General features: G+C 34.0%; 1 protein-coding gene across 6 annotated transcripts in view; it reads right to left on the reverse strand.

Annotated features, from left to right (window-relative positions):
- Positions 1-18,965, reverse strand: part of AP3B1 (adaptor related protein complex 3 subunit beta 1) — a 374,259-nt gene that overhangs the window by 32,114 nt on the left and 323,180 nt on the right. For all 6 annotated transcript variants that reach the window (XM_074204381.1, XM_074204379.1, XM_074204375.1 and 3 more), the window contains exon 23: positions 11,292-11,523. In XM_074204381.1, coding sequence (XP_074060482.1) covers positions 11,292-11,523 — 232 coding nt within the window. The remainder of the gene's footprint in view (positions 1-11,291; positions 11,524-18,965) is intronic.

The following is an 18,965-nucleotide window of genomic DNA, read 5'->3' on the forward strand; positions in this document are numbered from 1 at the left end:
AAGTCATTTTATCACACAGGAACTTCATTTTACAGGATGTACAAATACCTTTGTTCAAAAGTAAACATCCATTTTTAAATTTCTACATTGTCCTGAAGTTCACTCACCCTACTTAGGATTAAATGACTTCAGCTTGACCTAAAGCAGATGCCTAAATATCCTGCTATTATTTATTCTACTTATATATCCTGTCCAGTGTAGTTTTGTGGAAGAAAGCAATTCAATATTAGTAGAGAAGTGGTGATCTTAATAGTGAACTTTTTTCTTTCAATGTTTCAGACAGCTTTTTTAAAAAAAATTAATTTTTAAAAATTAAAAAATTAAAAAATTAAAAAGACTTGAAATCAGTCATAACAGAACATAACAGATTTAGAGTATTTTGAAATTTTAATTCATATCTAAAGAGGAACTTTAAATGAATAAATGATTAATTTCATACTTCCTGAAAATATAACAGTGAAATGGATTATTTAAATATAATTTATGCACCTACTGACAATGAAAACAGATCTTTTTCAATATAACAGTCTACTCTTTCTTAATAAAAAAAATGATAAATCAAAGAAAATAATCCATTTTTGAAGATGCTTTCCCTCAACTACAGAGGTCTGGACCTCCTCTCCTTTTGCACACATACTTTATCATTAAGGAAAGCTTTGCATATGTAGAAAAGACTAGTCAACATAAATGTTTAATCCAAGTCCTTCCTCCTCAAGGAGGTAAACCTATTGAACAGCTCATTGCCCAAATTTTACTATATATTTAATGTTACATAAGCTATATGTGATGCTGATAAAAATGCTGAATATGTTAGGTAGGTCTCTAAAGGCTCTCAGGTATAAAAAAAATAGAAAAACAATTATCATTCCAATTTTGTTAGGCTGTCTCTCAGTAATTTGCTTCATTTCACGGAATTTACAGTGTTTGGCAATGGTACTTATGAGAATTTCTTTTCTAGATCCTCATTTTATTGATGAGGAAACAATCCTAGAAAGGCTAAATGGTTTGTTCAAGATGACACACCTAGGCCCAAGGTTTCCCAATTCAAAGTCTAGTGTTCTTTTCACTTAATTCCATTTTGTCTTTCTTTCTCTATTGCCTATCATTGACTAATATCCTGAACCAGTGGTAGATGAAAATTTTTGGCCCAATTTATTCTGAATTCTAGGTTAACTAATGATGTCAATCACTCTGTTACTTCCACTTCTTTATTTATTGGTCTATCCTTATTAATCCTTTATTCTCCCCCCATCTCTCTAAATATGCTAAATAAATCTTAAGAATGATCCTCACTATTCTCCTACTCCCAAAGTGTTTCCACTGATTAGTGATCTATAAGGATAGCAAGAAACCTCACTTATTGAATTTAATTGGTGTTACCTGATTATAAGGAAAAATAACATGCTTTAATAAGATAGCATTTATAAAGTGCTTTAACTTTTGCAAAATACTTTACAAATATTATCTCATTTAATCTTGGGAGTTAGGTGCTATTTAAATGGCTTGTCCAAGGTCATAAAGCTAGGAAGTACTTGAATTTGAATTTAGGTGTTTCTGACCCCAGTCCAGCATTGTATCTTCCTAGAATTTAGAGAATTATATACAATTAAATAAGTGGGCAAATATTAGAAAAAGCTTGTAAAGGGAATTAATTAATGGAAAAAAACACAAAGGAAGGTGGCCTAGCAGAGACTTAAAATTATATATAAAGCAGTATCATTAACAACTGTTTGGTCCTGGCTAGGAAGTAGAGTGGGCAGGGGAATAGATTAGGTACAAAATGACTATAGTAATCTACTATGACAAATTTAAAGACTATAGGCTTCTAGGCCAAGAACTCATTATTTACAAAAACTGCTGGGAAAACTGGAAATAGTATGGTAGAAATTAGGCATAGACCAACATCTTACACAAGAAAAGGTTAAAATGCATATAGGATTTAGACATAAAAGGTATATCATAAGCGAGAACAAGCAATAGTTTATCTGTCAGATTTACAGAGAAGGAAGGAGTCCGACCAAAGAAGAGACAGAACATTATAAAATGCAAAATGGATAATTTTGATTACTTTAAATTAAAAAGGTTTGCACAAATTATAATAATCATAGAAATAATAATGGTTTTTGTCCTTCATTTTTGAAGAGGACCATGTATGACATCAGGAAGGTAATGCTGTGACAAGCACATGAAATGGATTTGAGGGAGGGGGTGTTGTGTTAAGTCACCAGCTTCACTTTCTCTTTCAGCACCATCTGGGTCCAGTGGCCAGATATGAATCAGGACTATTGGAGATGGTCCTGGGTGGGAGGCAATCAGGGTTAAGTGACTTGCTCAAGGTCACATAGGTAGTAAGAAGCAAATGTCTGAGGTTGGATTCAAATTCCCATTCTTTTGACTCCAAGGCCAGCGCTCTATCCACTTTGCCACCTAGTTGCCCTTTTGCACAAATAAAACCAAATAACAAGATTAAAAGGTATGAAGAAAGTTGGGAAATAATTTTTACAACTAATATTTCTGATAAAAGATTCATTTCTAAAATAAATAGAAAATGGAGTCAACTTTGTAAGAATACAAGTCACTCTCCAACTGATAAATGCTCATGGGATTTGAACAGGCAGTTTACAGGTAAAAAAATAAAAGCAATCTATAGTTATATGAAAAAATACTTTAAATCATTATTAATGAGAGAAATACAAATTAAAAAAACTATGAGTACACCTCAATTTATGAGATTGGCCAATATGACAAAAAAGGAAAATGGTCAATGGGGAATGTGGGAAAATTGGGACACTAATGCAATGTTTAGTGGAGTTGCGAACTGATATAATCATTCTGGAAAGCAATTTGGATATGCCCATAAAATGGTGCATACCCTTTGATCCAGCAATACCGCTACTAGGTCTGTATCCCAAGGAGATCATAAAAAAGGGAAAAAGACCCACTGTACAAAAATATTTATAGCAGTTTTTTGTGGTGGCAAAGAACTGGAAATTAAGGGATGCCCATCAATTAGGGGAATAGCTGAACAAATTGTGATGGAGTAAAACTGTTCTGTTAAGAAATCATGAATGGGCAGACTTCAGAAAAATCCTGGAAAGACTTATATGAACTGACATTGAATGAAGTGAGCAGAACCAAGAGAACATTGTACATATTAACAGTAACACTGTATTGATGATCAATTATGACAGATTTAGCTCTCCTCAGTAGTACAATGCTCAAAAACAATTCTAAAGGACTTGTGATGGAAATGTCCATCTACATCCAGAGAAAGAACTATGGAGTTTGAATGTAGGCCAAAGCATATTTTCCATTTTTAAAATGTTTAATGCTCCCCCCCCCTTGCATGCTTTCCCTCCCTTTTGTTCTGATTCTTCTTTCACAACATAACTAAAATGGAAATATATTTAACATAGTTATAACAGGTGCAAGGGAAGGGGGAGAGGGAGAAAAATTTGTAACTCAAAATCTTACCAAAAAAAATGAATGATGAAAACTATCTTTTTATGTAGTTGAGTAAATAAATTTATACTTAAAAAATAAAACAAAAAACCTTTTAACTGTGTTTTTAAAATATATGCAAACAAGTTACAAAATAACAATAGCAAACACATAGAAAAAGATTCATATCAGTCTAGTTATTATTAGTAACATAAAACAGATAAGGATATTAACTGGCTATTAACTGACACAAAGGATTGTTTTGTTCTTGTAAAACAGAATACCCACTTATGGTGTGGATTGGTATAATTCATAAATTCAAATTAATAAAGAAAATGTCCATTTACAATTCAAATAGATATTTTAGTTTTCACTAAGCATATAGACCTTAGAAAATGACATATTTAACATGTATTCATGTCAATGGCTAAAAGTGGTAGAATATGTATATTCTTATCTGTCTATCATTTCTGAAGAGGAAATCAAAAATAGTAATTATAATACATGGATGGCTGAAGAAACTAATGATAGACCAGTAACTATTACTACATTTACACATGATACTACAGAATTTGGATAATTGAATGTGGGATGATGATCAATTTACCTTTGAGTTCTGATATGAATATGTTCAACTTCTATCATTCCTTATATTAGGTGAAAAATCTTGTTCAGTTAAAACTGGTATGCTTTAATGTGTGTTTGGCTAGTTGCTTAAAAAAATCATTGCTTAGTCATTGAAGTCTTAAGAATCTTCTGGTAATGTGCTGGGTGAGTCTGGATTTATCTGATGGCATATCCTGTGAATTTCATAATCTGTCCCTTGATTTTACTATTTCTGGAAAATTTTCTTCTAGTTTTATGAAAACTGATGATAAAAATATTTCTTTCATCATTTTCAAAATATATAATGTAACTTAGATGCTCTGAGTTCTGTCCTATAGATCTGTTACTATTGTGTATTCCTCTACTTAGGTTATCCCTTGAATTCATTTTTCCCTTGTTTACATCATTACAATAGAACAATTCTATTGCTTTACTGTATACTTCAGGGGACTTCCAAATTATTGAATTTCATTATCTTGTCTTGATCCTTTATTTTTCTTTTCGGTTTTTGCAGGGCTATGGGGTTAAGTGACTTGCCCGAGGTCATACACAGCTAGGTAATTATTAAGTGTCTGCAACTGGATTTAAACTCAGGTCCTCCTGACTCCAGGGTTGGTGTTCAATCCATTGTGCCACTTAGCTGCTCCGACTTGTTTTTTATTAACTTCATTTCTTCTTTTATTTTTTTAAGTTCACTCATCATGGTGTCTTTCATTACACAGGATCACAGGTTAGTGCTGGACAAGAATTTAGAAATTATCTATTCTAACATCCTAATAAGGACCACAGAGGTTAAGTCACTTGCTGACAATCATAGGGGTAGTTTGTAGTAGAATTTGCATCAAAACCTATGTCATGTATGACTACCAATCCAGCATTCTTCTACTGTCTCCTCATTTTATAATTTCTAACCTGACCTTGTTGGGAAATAGTAGCTAGGGCTAGCATCAGAATAATGAATAATGTACCAAGTGTCTACATGAAAAGCATTAGTTAGGGTAGGTACTCTCATAGTGGTACAATGATATTGCTCCAAATTGGCATAATTTTTATATCCTGGGACCAACTGATGATCCTGCCCAGTCATCCTTTCAGTATTCTGGTAGAAATGTAGATTGTACTGATAAGTCTTTAAGAAGCTGAATATTCACCATGAACTGACCTGACCTTAGTTATTTTACTATTTAAGAAGTAAGGTAATTTTACCACTTTATGGACCCTTATCTAATTTTGGAGTTTGTTGCCATATTGCTGAGGGGGCTTACTATTTTCTCCCAAAACAGAATTCATCTTCTTGATTTGTGTTTCTACTTTTTTTCCTATGAGGACAACATTTGAAAAATTATTACCTAAGGGCAAAATAAAGTGACAGCTTTCAGTAGTATGAATAATATCAATCCTTGATCTGTAGTACTATTTCTGGTGGCATGGATCCTCCACTGACAGTCATCTGTATTTCAAAACTAACAGTGCCTCAGGATAAACAACTGTAAACCTAAGCTTCTGTAAAGCTCTGTAAAGTCATATAATAATTCAAGAAGAGTCAGCGTATTCTTTCTATTGCATGCCAGTTGACCAATGCTCCTGTTCTTTACTCTTCCTTGTGGATCAGTGTCCAATGTGAAAATCATCATAGGCAGCACTAAGACGTTGAATGCTTCTGCCCTGATTTCCTGGGCACCTCATGAATCTAGTTTGCTTTGCATACTCTAGTCCATTTTTTGTCTGTGATATTATCCCTCCCAAATCACCTGGGTAGATCACATTGCAGACAGATTTTTATGGCATTTGCTTTACCGAGACTTCACATGGGCTTGAAAGGGACAGAAGAGTGAAACCTGACTGGTCCAGGGAGCCAGGAACTGTCTTCATGGAAAGGAGAGTCAATGCTCTACTCACTTTTCTAGTCACTTATCCCTAGAATAGAATATAAACACTTTACCTTTTAAAACCATTAACTACCTGGTCTCAACTATCTTTTATGGCTTAGGGTGCATTTCTTTTGATACATTTACTCACTTCCCTCATTGTGAATCTACCAGACTGGCCATCTCTTGTCTCTCACATACTCCATCTTCCTCTCTGGACCTCAGTATTGGTCAACCCCCATAACTGCTACATACTCCCTCCTCATCACCATCTCATGCAATTCCTCTCTTTCTTTAGGACAGGACTCAAAGATCATGAAGCCTTTCTTGTTCCTACAACTGCAGTGCCTTCACTTACCACCTTATATTTAATTTTTTGAATACTTATGTAGCACATACATACTTGTATATGGTATCTTTCTTTTAGGACGTAGGTGTATTATTGTGATTGTTTCATGTTAGATATTTACTTTCTCAGAACCAATCATTCCACCTGGCACTTTTTATCTCTCCCTAATTGACTATTATTCCTCATAGCAAAACTCTACTTTTTCCAAGTTTCCTAAACACACCATTCCATTATGTTTCCTCCTAAGAAGACTTTACCTTTTATTTTACTGAGAAGATAGTGGCCTTCTGTCATGTACTTACTCCTTTATCAGTACCAAAAATTCCTTAAAATTCCCAATCTCTCTTTTACTCCTTTCTCTGATAAAGAGATGGTCTTTCTCTTCTCAATACCAACTCTTATATTTGAGTCTCTATCCTCTCACCTACTGGTTCTTTTTCTCAATCAGAACCACTACTTCTGTCTAATCTTTAGCCTATATCGCCTATTTACAAATATGGCCAAGTTTTCCCCAGCCTTAAAAAAACAAATAATGAAGACCCCCCCCCATCCACATCTTCACTTGACCCTTCTAACCATTCAACCTATCATCCTAGATAGCTTCTCATTCTGAAACTTTAAGGACCAAACTCCCTGCTTGGGGGGGGGGGGGGAGGTGAAAAAGGAGGAGCTTTTAATACTTGCTGCAACTACTTCCTCCCCTTTAACTCCCTTGTCTACCCATTCCAATTTCTCTTTTCACTTCATCAATCACTTGAAACATGTCTGAAATGTTAGCAATGATCTTTTTTTTTTTTAGTTTTCTTACAAGACAAGGGGTTTAAGTGACTTGCCCAAGGTCACACAAAGCTAGGTAATTATTAAATATCTGAGGCCACATTTGAACTCAGGTCCTCCTGACTCCAGGGCTGGTGCAATATCCATTGCACCACCTAGCTGCCCCAGAAATGATCTCTTAATCAAGTCTTTATTCTTTGTGCTCTCTCTCTCTCTGCAGCAACTGGATGTCTCAACATCTCAAATAAAACATGACCCATAAAGAATTCATATCTTTCCCTCTCAAACTATTCCTTTTCCTTTCTAACTCTGCCAAAAGCTTACCTTCTAAACAATCAGATGTGCAAATTTGGTGTCATTTTTAATTTCTTCATTCTGCTCCATTGCTTATATAATTAGATGCTAAGCCTTGCCAATTCTTTCACATCTGTCCCTTAGTCCCTTGACTCATGGGTACTATCATTAACTCCTTTTTGACAATTACAATAAAAGGTCTCTCTGTGTCTATTCAGTCACCCCACTTCAATCCATCCTTCACAGAGAAGTCAAAGTGATATTCTTTTTTCCTTTTTTTTTTTTTTTTTTTAGGTTTTTGCAAGGCAAATGGGGTTAAGTGGCTTGTCTAAGGACACAAAGCTAGGTAATTATTAAGTGTCTGAGACTGGATTTGAACCCAGATACTCCTGACTCCAAGGCCGGTGCTTTATCCATTACGCCACCTAACCACCCCTCTACGCCACCTAGCCACCCCTAAAGTGATATTCTTAAACCACAGGTTTTTCTGTATCATTCCTTAGCTGAAGTTCTCTGCTTTTAATTTAAAATATAAACTGTTCTATTTGAAAATTAAAACCCTTTATAACCTGACTTCAATCTATATTTTTGGATTTATTTCATGTTACTCCAAAGAATTTATGCTTAGTTCATGACAATTTATTTTTGTTCCTTGAAAACAACATTCCATTTTGGCACCCAGGCTGCCTTCTCACCCTATGTGGGATCCTTTCTTTCCTCATTTTCACCTCTTGGTCTTTTCAGATTCCTTCAAAGGGCAGCTGAAGTTCCACTTCATAAAAGATGATATATATCTCCTGATCCCATTATTTTTGAGTGCTCTCCCATCTTAAATTGCTTTGTATTTGCTTTCTATATACTTTGTATTTGATAATCTAAGTATCTGTTTGTTGTTCTCTCCAGCAGAATATTTTTTAAGGGCAAGGATTGTTTTTTATTATTAGTGGGGTTTTTTTTGGTCTTTTTATCACCAGGATCTTGTAGATAATAGATGCTGTCACATAAATAGATATTTTATTAAATACCACTGCATATCATATATAGACCAGAATTTAGTAAGCTAAAGGCACTCAATAGATCATAACCGAATCAATGACAAATTACTTTTTTTTAAATATTTGGCTATGAATGGGAAAGCAGTGCTAAGAAAGTGATATTCATTTGTATTTATTTCTCAGTTAAAGTAGTAATATTAAGGTTATTATATTTCTTCTGTTCTACATTGGCCATTAAAAGGTCAATTCATCTACTCATGCCATCTCTAAGAAATGTTAATACTGTTCTACTGTTTTAACCTTTGGATAATATTTCTAATGTTTGGAAAACTCATATTTCAATTGAAAAAACTAAACTATAAGTTTTTAACTCAGTAAAATAAAATGCTATATGTTAAGCATTGAAAACACTACCTATTTTTGATATTCACAATTTTTCTAGCAATACTTAAATTTCAGTATAATCTAATGGAAATCAGGTAAGACAGCTTTTCATAGGACACTTGCACCTCATTTACTTATTTCTTAATTACTAAATTACTAAAACTGGATTGAACATATTCCAAAATCAATTTATGTCAGTTCACATCTTCTTTACTCTTGTTGATCCTGTAGGAATACCACTTTTCATTCAGTAGGAATACAAAATATTTCATTATTTTGTTGAGCAGCTTTAGGTAAGGTTATCAATAGTTTTCTAACCATCAGATCTGAATGATCTTTCCTCAGTTCTTACCTTTGCTGGACCAATGTAGACACCATAAGGCATGTCAGACTCAATATGTCCAAAGGCTTTCTTCCTAACCCCCCCCCCCCAACTTCTCTAATTTTGTCAAAGTTACTACCATCTTTCAAATATCCTGGATTAGTAACCTGGGAATCATTCTAGAATCTTACACAAATCTTTTATCTGCCCAGTTCTTTCCACCCATAGTCACTATTAGCTAAGGCGCCCATTATCCTTCAACAGGACTACAGCAATAACCAATTGTCTATTTGCCTCCAGTCTTTCCTTTCACCCATCACTCTCCACGAAGCTATCAAAAGGATAATATTCCTAAACTAGGGGTCTCACCATTTTACTCACAAGCAATTTCTTGTTAAAAACTCCTCTATTTGATTTTTTCTTTCTTCAAAGTTCAGAGAAAGTAGCAACTCCTCTTGGAAACTAATACTGAACTTAACTCCTCCCCACTGAAATTACTTTGTATATGTTTTATCTAATTTATATACAGATCGATTGTCTCTACCCAATAGAATGCCAGCTCCTTGAGAGGAGGGGCTGTTTCAGTTTTGTCTAATAGTTGTTTAATGAATGCTTGTCAGTTGAAGAAGTATCTATTGCAAAGAATGACTTTCTCCACCTAATGATTCTCCATCTAAAGGTACTAAAGTGACTTCATTGTATCATTAGGTGGAGAAAGTCATTCTAGACTCAAAGGCTGCAGGTTAACAGGTAAAGAAACCATAGGTATGAAGCCTGGGCAAACACTGTATTGAAGAGGCACACACAAAAAAAATTAAAAAAATTTTAAACATTTTTTTGTACCTGTTACAAAACTTCTTTTCTTTTCTTCCTTCCTTCCTTTCTGTCTTCTAATGTTATTTTATTTTATCCAATTACATGCAATGATGGTTTTCAAAATTCATCTTTCTGTTAAGCTTTTGAGTTCCATATTTTTCAACAATATGTATTATTATTGTGTTTAACATATTTCCATATTAATCATGTTGTGAAAGAATTAGAACCAAAAGGGTTAAAAAAAATATGAGAAAAATAATAAAAGTTTTAAAAAGCAGATGTAGTATGCTTTGCTCTGCATTCAGACTCCACAGATTTTCCTCTAGATGTGGATGGCATTTTCTATCACAAGTCTTTTAGGACTGTCCTTGAACAAATTTAAATTATTTATTGTATGCAGTTAGTCAAGAATCATTTATTAAATGTTAATTGTGGGCCAGGTGCTGTGCTGAAGTACCAGAGATAAAAACAAATAAAAAAGAGAGTCCCTGCCCTCGAGGAGCTCACAGTCTCAAGAAGAGCTCCCAGGTGACAAATGTATGGAGGGCTGCAGGGTCTAATAAACAATGTTTCAGGGACACTAGATCATTGTCTCTACTATTACAATGATCGTGTTCATTTGCTATTTGCCTCTATCTTTTTCTATCTATGTCTCACTGAGTAAAATCACTTTAGCTGAAGATATAAAAATGAAGAATACAAGTTATTTGGGCTTCAGTGTTTTATGTATATCACACCAAAAGACACCATTTCTAAATTTTAATTCCTAAAATTAAATGAATTTCAAAATTCTTTTAATGACAAGTGCTGTACTGTTCAAATGAAATGAAAAAATATAGGTAGCATGGAAGCCAAATGTCCACGATGGCAGCTTTTCTAACCTCTTTCTCTTTATATCTTTCATTTCACAGATTGAAGAAATGAAGGGGAGATGAAGGTATTGAGATTGGAACATGACTGAGAAAGGCAAATATTGGAAACTACTAGAATGATCTTTTAAGAGATATTCAGGTCCTTTGTCATCACTCCTTATCGCTATTCATCAATTAATGAAAACTGAATGGTTTCTGAGAAGCATGATTTAGCCCTAAAGAATCGAGAACATCAGGGGCGGCTAGGTGGCACAGTGGGTGGAGCACTGGCCTTGGAGTCAGGAGTACCTGGGTTCAAATCCGGCCTCAGACACTTAATAAGTACCTAGCTGTGTGGTCTTGGGCAAGCCACTTAACCCCACTGCCTTGTAAAAATTAAAAAAAAAAAAAGAATCAAAAATATCTGAAGAACACAAATGCAAATGAAATGTAAAATTAACAATAATCAAGAGCCTAATAACAACCAAAAGAGCAAACATAGTATTTTCTACTTTAATTTTAAAGATATCCTTTAAGTTATTAAACATTTATCACACTGTAAAATTTTAATTTATAATTATTATTTACCTATTGGACTAAACACATGCATCCGCATGCCTGAAGGTAGCTTTTTATCAGAGAGATGGATATTCTCAATCTTATGATCAGTGGTATTATGTAATGTCACTTGCACAGAGACCATTTGATCACCAAAAATGCAAGGCTGTCTTGGAAAATGATAACTGGCAGCCAATCCTTTGCCACTCATTCGATGAAGCAGCTCATGAGTCTTCATAGGCACAAAGACTGGAGTACTGACCTGTCAAAGAGAAAAAGATTTTAAAATTAATGAATAAAAGACTAAATAATTTTCAAGGAATAAGGAGTAAAACAGCAAGTTTATTAAAGGATATTTGTTTCTATAAACACATGACTGTTAGATGTCACAGCAGTAAACACTAGTAGAAAATGGTATACAAAAGATCAGTTGAGAAACATCAAAATTAAAGAGCAAAGGAGTATAAAAAGAATACCTTCAAAGTAACTATTAAAAACTCTTCATACTGTAATTGTTAAAAGTAGCTGATATTTATATAGAGCTTTAAAGTTTACAAAGTGCTTGATATTTATTATCTCATTTGAGTCTAACAACAGTAGGCAAAAATAATTTATCTACATCTATTTTTTTTTTAGGTTTTTGGCAAGGCAAATGGGGTTAAGTGGCTTGCCCAAGGCCACACAGCTAGGTAATTATTAAGTGTCTGAGACCGGATTTGAACCCAGGTACTCCTGACTCCAAGGCCGGTGCTCTATCCATTGCGCCACCTAGCCGCCCTTATCTACATCTATTATTCTGACAATAATTATGAGCAAATACTACTGACAAATGAGCCTTCAAAGTGTTTATTAAACTAGGCCTAATTTTCAGCCTGTGTAATATTGCCATAAGATCAAAGACTAATGGAAGGAAAAAAAACCTTAAGTTGAAAATTAAATTTTGCCTTTCTGATGAAGCTGATGAGTTCTTATTTTCCTGGTATAATATCCCATTATTTCTGGTATCTTCTCCCTCCCATGCCCCCAACAATAACAACAACAAATTAGATTGTACTGTCAGAAATGGCAATATTCATTTCCATCACTGTCTGTAGGGCTTTAAATATGAGAGAGAGAGAGAGAGAGAGAGAGAGAGAGAGAGCGCGAGCACACACTATGAAATCATTTAAGTGCTAGTCATCAAAACTCTGCAACTAAAATAAGTTTAATTCTCCACATAGGCATTATCTGAGGACTAGGCTAATTTTAATCACTTTGGGATTACAAAATACTTTTTAAATTCTTTTTCCCAAGAAATTCACCCAACTCAACTAGTCTCTTGCTGGCTTATCATCATTACAATAGTTACAAAAACCTTATTAAACTTCCAAACACTTTCACTATGCTAAATTTTTAGCATCATTATTACGCATAAATTACATTATTACAAACAAGCATCACATCCAATATCTAATTATTCACACTGAGCAATTGAGGAAAACATCCAGCAAAGTGACCTATGGTGCTTAATAGTCACTGTATATTGAATATATTGAGAGTTCACTCCCTTTGGTGTAATTTTAGAAAGATTACACTAATATAATTTCACCTTCATTTTCACCAGTAATACAATTTCACTGTCCTATCTGTCCAACCTCTAACAAAAGAATAATTAGCATTATTCTGCTTAGGCATTTATAAACATTTTACTTTTGCAAAATAGCTAATTCAATTATTGTTTCATTAATTTCCACTTCCTGTAATGTTAAGGATGGCATTAGGCCCATTTATTCTACCTGCAGTTTTTTTGATGATGATAATATAATTTTACATCTATATGATGGCATATTTTTCAAAGTACTTCCTTTGGTGAGGTTAAGGCATTTCTTCTTAAATATGTAGAGTTCCTTTTCAAATGCTTGCTCATCCTATTTAAACTAACTTTTCAAAAAATTCTTGTAAACTTTTAGCATAATCATTGGGCAAAAATTCTTCATGCAGGCTCATTTATTTATTTATTTATTTTTGCAGGGTGATGGGGTTAAGTGGCTTGACCAAGGCCACACAGCTAGGTAATTATTAAGTGTCTGAGAACAGATTTGAACTCAGGTACTCCTGTTTCCAGGGCTGGTACTCTATCCACTGCACCACCTAGCCGCCCCATGCAGGCTTATTTTAGAATGAGATTTTTCTGAATATTCAAAAGGAGCAGTAGTGAAGGAAGGGGGAGAGAGGATAACCCAGGCTTGAGGTTTAGGTGGGTGCAGTTGGCCTAAAGATAAAGGATACAGGGCAAAGGAGTGATGGGGAACTAGGAAAGATAAAGAAAACAAAAGAACAGGTTCAAGAGATGAGAATAATTTGGAAAGACATTTTAGAACTCATGATCATAAAGGAAAATGTTTGGTCTCATGGTAAAGTTAGTCTAAGGCATGCCTATGATATAAGGAAAATGGAGATAAGATAGTATAGTTATAGATAGGCAATTAGTTATACAACTAGGAGGTCAGCATGCTTGACAGGACATCAATGTATAGACTGAGAATGAGAATAGCAGTTGAAATGCCTAGGCTTATAAACTAGGTGTTGAACTACTTGAAAAAGAAAAGTGACCTGGACATTGGTAGATGAAAATAAAAAGAGTTAGAGAGAAGTTAATATAAACTTACCAAATGAAACTCACAAGATTTTGAGGGTATAGAGTGATAGTGGCAAGGGGAAGGCCCGGATGTAATCATGGAGAGCAAGGAGTAGATCAAATCTTTTTCTTTGCCTGGTGTGTCAAGGGGTATGTGAATTATTATTTTGGGTTTTTTTTTAAGGTTTTTTCAAGGCAAATGGGGTTAAGTGGCTTGCCCAAGGCCACACAGCTAGGTAATTATTAAGTATCTGAAGCCAGACTTGAACTCAGGCACTCCTGACTCCAGGGTCAGTACTCTATCCACTGTGCCATCTAGCCACCCCCCCAAAAAAATTATTATTGGAGAGTGTGGGGGCCAAGATTTTTTAAAGGTTTGTTGCTTGTATGTATGTATGTATGTATGTATGTATGTATGTATGTGTAAAAGAATAAAAATAAGTACCCCAAATAGTTTATTTTTCATAGGTGCAATAGACCAAAGAGATAAGAATATAGATAGATAAAAGTAAATGATTTTTGAGTCAATAAATGGAACTACGAATGCTAAGAATTAGAGTACTAATCAATGAATCAATAAACTGTATACTATAGATCAAGCACTATCTAGGTGTTGGGTTACAGAAACAAAAATGAGACTATTCTTTGCACTCCAGAAACTTAAGTCACTTCCTCTCCAGAGGACTCAGTTTCCTTTTCTATAAAACTGTAGATAACACTGTCCAAAGTAAGAGGATAGTCATTCTCAATCCAGTACTTTCTATACCATGCTATTGTGGTCCTTAACAAATTACATTTTACTTTCTTGACAAAGCAGTTTTTTTTTTCAAAAACACTGTCTAAATGATATCTAATTCACTAAAATTGGACTATTAAGATACAAAGATAGGGATTGGGTTTGGACCTGTGGTTTCACTGTCAGAGGAAATCCCTAGTGTGAGAACACTGTCTATCACCAGGATAGGTTGGCAACTTCTCTGTAACATATACTCTTAGAGAGGTGCCTTAGAGCATTGGGAGGTTAAATAACTTGTCCAGGGTCACCCAGCCAGCATGTCCAAAGAAAAACTTCAACCCAAGTCTCGAACTAGCTCTCTAGTATACCAGAAACTGTCATAAAGGGAATGTGTTTGAAGTCCTTAAGATTATGTTTCATTTTTAAAACTTTCAGTGTAAAAAGAAAGCATTAAGAAATCAAAAATTTGAATTCAATCTTAATTTGAATTGGGCCATTTGTGATTCTTGAAGATGTGCTTAGTCTGGTAATTGCAGTCACTCTAAAATAAAAACCTTCCCCCAAGAGTTAACAGAACAAAAAAAAAATCTAGCACAAGAAGATAACCCACTACAAATCTTTACACAGCATATGTTTAAATAATAAAAAAGTCATTTGTGTACCTTTGGATGGTTTAAGAAAATAACCAATCAATTCTGCAGACACAACATTATTTCTAAAGGAAATCTATGTGACTCGTGATGCCTGTAGATACACAGAGACAAACCACACATATTTTATCAGTTTATTACAGTAAGCAAATAAGCGTGGAATGAGAGTGCACATAACTGTCTACTTAGCGCTTACTGAAACATTTATAAGAGCTGTTATCTCCCTAATAACAGACAGACAGCGTGCAATTTTAGAGAGGAGAAAAGCTTCATATTTTTTAACACTTCACTAAAAAGTAACTGAAGAGTGTAAAATGAAAAATACTCTGTGCAGTTAGCTGGTAATGGACCATATTATCAACTCAAGTTAGATTTATAGGATACAAACTAGTCACTAATAGTTATTTTATGACATAGCATGTCTGCCTTTTTTTTGAGATTATTAAGATTAAAGTTGTAAAAACTTTTTTAAACATAGCTATTCAAAATGATTGAATTATAAAATTTAAAATAAGAATTGAAAAAATAAAACATGGAATATCAAAGTAGCTCCTTAAGAATGACACTTTTTTAACATTACCTTATCATCTAAAAGAAGGCACTTTTATACAAAGCTTTCTGTAAATAATGGCAAATAATGGTTATGTATTACTTTATTTTATGCTCCAAGCATCATTATCTTTATTAATATTAATTAGTTAATAGCACTTAGAATAATTTTAAACAATATTTTTTGGCTTTCAAATTTCAAAAATATTAAATTATTATAGGATAAAGAAAATTCCTGTTTGACTCATTTTATTTCTGGAATCTGTTTAGGCTTGTGAGTTATAAAAATGACCAAGTGTCAACAAGACTATAAATAGGGATTGATTCTCATCTTTACATGAATGACTCTAACCAAACACAATGTACACTGTGCCTCAATTTTTAAGAGCCATAACCTAAAAAAATCATAGTCCTGACAAATCATCCTTTATCTAGTAGGCCTCTAATTCCATCTCAGATGGACCTAATTAGCTGTATCCCTAACTGCAAAGATGAAGTTAAGACAAAGAATCAGTTAATTTGAGTTTATTTTCAAATACTGCTTTACATAAATGGTTTAAAACAAGACAATTGAATGTAGAGGAAAGTTCACCCCATCTAGATTTAGAAGCATTAATTTTAATCTCTGTCATTTACATTTTCTTCACATAGTACGAAACTACCTAGTTTTTTCCCTACTCTGAACTGCATGCCACCTGAGAAAAACAACTCACACTCTATACTATAGATTTCTTTATCTGTGTGGCAGGAAGAGTGCCTTTTTTAATCATATCACTTTTAAAAAATGACTAATAGAACAGCTGTTTACTTAAAAGGCAATTCTCCATCTTCTGTATACAAAGAAAAACAATCCAGAACAATGAATAATGGTGGCAATTGGCTTAAAATCTTCAAGTTAAAGTATTTCAGAGGAGTTTTTACTAACAATACTCAACATTAACACCAGCAGCACCCTACTCAGTCAATCAACAAGCACTAATCAAACGCTCATTATGTGCTAGACCCAGAATAAAACGCTATGAGTACAAAGAAAACCTAAAGCACAGTCCTGGCTTTCAAGTAGTTCCCAATTCAATGATAGAGACAAAATATAATTATTTATGTCCATTATATATACAGTATAAATGAAAATGTATATACATTGAAATAGGAATAAGGAGGGATGGAGACACAAGACAATCGAGAAAGGTCTCTTGGGGAACTATGTCTACTGCTATATTATAAAATAAAAGTGATATTTAAAAATATTTGTTAAATCATTTAAAAACAACAATAATAACCCCATTAAATGTAACATTAATAATATTTTAAGGAAAACAAAACCAAAAACTTTATATCCCCCTCCCAAAATTGGTGAGAATAGTATTGTTTTACATGTTTTTGTAAATCTCTTTAATCTATGGCTTATCAGAAAACATTTGGATTCTCAGATCTGTTTCTGCTTTTAGTCTAATGGAGTATGTTTCTTTGGTTAAATTCTATGAGGGAAAAGCTGGTCTCATATGGGTATTTAGTTGAAAAAGGAAAGGAGTATTTTAATAGGCAAATAGTATCTAATAAGATTATAAAGTAATTATGACTCTGTAGACCCCCCCTGAAAAGATCTTAGGGACCCCTATGTGTTTACAGACCACATTTTGAGAAACTTTGGAAAGGAGAAGGAAGTTGAAGACAAAGTTTTAGGAAGAAACACCCATTGTTCATGGGTTTGACTGAGAGAAAGATTAAAGAAAAGGAAAAGGAAAAATAAGGCAGGTGAAAAACAAAAGATAATAGTATAAAAGTTAGTGAGGAGAAAGAATTTAGTCTACTGTGAGGTAACAAAGGTTAAGGATTGAGAAAAGGGTATTAGATTTGTCAATGAAGAGATCAATGATAAATCTGAAGAAAGGAAACTGTTGTGGGAAGCTTGAGGAGAGATTAAAAAATTTGGAATTTCTACTCTGGATAGCAAATGGTATTAAAGGATTGCCTTGCTGTAAGGAGGGCCCCATTGAAATTATATGACATGAATTTGTAGTGGATACAATCAGTATGACTTCACAATTTTCTCCAGCTCTGTTCAAAAGCCCGTGGTGAGAATAATCTAAAGTTGGAATTGGGTAAAAGCATGATTAGCAACAGGATCAGGGAGCAAAGGATTTAAGTTATAAAGTGTAAAGTACAAGGCTAACAATTTAGGTTGTTATCCAAAATTTCATTTTTAATTGATTACAGGGAATTTGAGACTCATTTTTCTTGAGAAATAATGGGATTGATAGTGACTGGAGGCACTATTTTTTACTTTTCTTTGTATTTCTAGAATTCTGCATTGCTCTTGCAACATGATAGATGATTAATAAACACTTTAATGACTGACTTTATTTAGCTCATTACAAATGTAAACTATAGCATTATTAACAAACTAAGGCATTAATAAAAGGGGGAAAATTCTACTCGAAAAATGTGGCTCAAAAGAACAATTTAAACAGCAAGGCACACTGAAGAAGAAAACCTTTGATAATCACATTTTCTCTGACTTGGATGGAGACAGATCAAGACCATGACCCCCAAGATGCTTGGGAAAAGCAGTCATTTCTTCCCCCCCACCTACTTCCATTAAGGAGAGAAATAAATATGGAGAAATCCGTTTTTCTTGGCCCCACCCACACCAATTTGCCTACAAAATAAAGTTTAAACACCTCTGCCTGGTATTCAACAATCACCACAATTGGGCACTGCTCTACTTTGCCAATTTAATCAAACATCATTCTCCACTTCCTGAGCTCTGTAATCCAGACACACTACACCATTCACATGTTCCAGATGGGACCTGGCTCTGCATCTTTATTTATGCTCTTTTCTAGTCTTAGAATGTTTTCCTTCAAACTTTACAGGAGTCAAATTCCTACTTCATGAAGTTTTTTCAAGTTCCTCAGCACACTCGGGTGGTTGATGCCATTCCTCTTTTGGGACATCATTTAATATCATTTATTCTATTAGGTTGTCAGCTCCTTGAGGGCAGAGACAATTTTTTTGACTTTCTTTGGATTCCCAGTGTGACCGACAGATTACTCTATAATGCTGCATATTACAGTTACCTGAAACAATCATTTAGGAGCCTACTGTTCACGAGTATTGTCTGAGGTCCTAGGGATACAAATACAAAAATA

This window comes from Macrotis lagotis, chromosome X (genome assembly GCF_037893015.1).
Source record: "Macrotis lagotis isolate mMagLag1 chromosome X, bilby.v1.9.chrom.fasta, whole genome shotgun sequence".
Taxonomy (NCBI): Eukaryota; Metazoa; Chordata; class Mammalia; order Peramelemorphia; family Peramelidae; genus Macrotis; species Macrotis lagotis.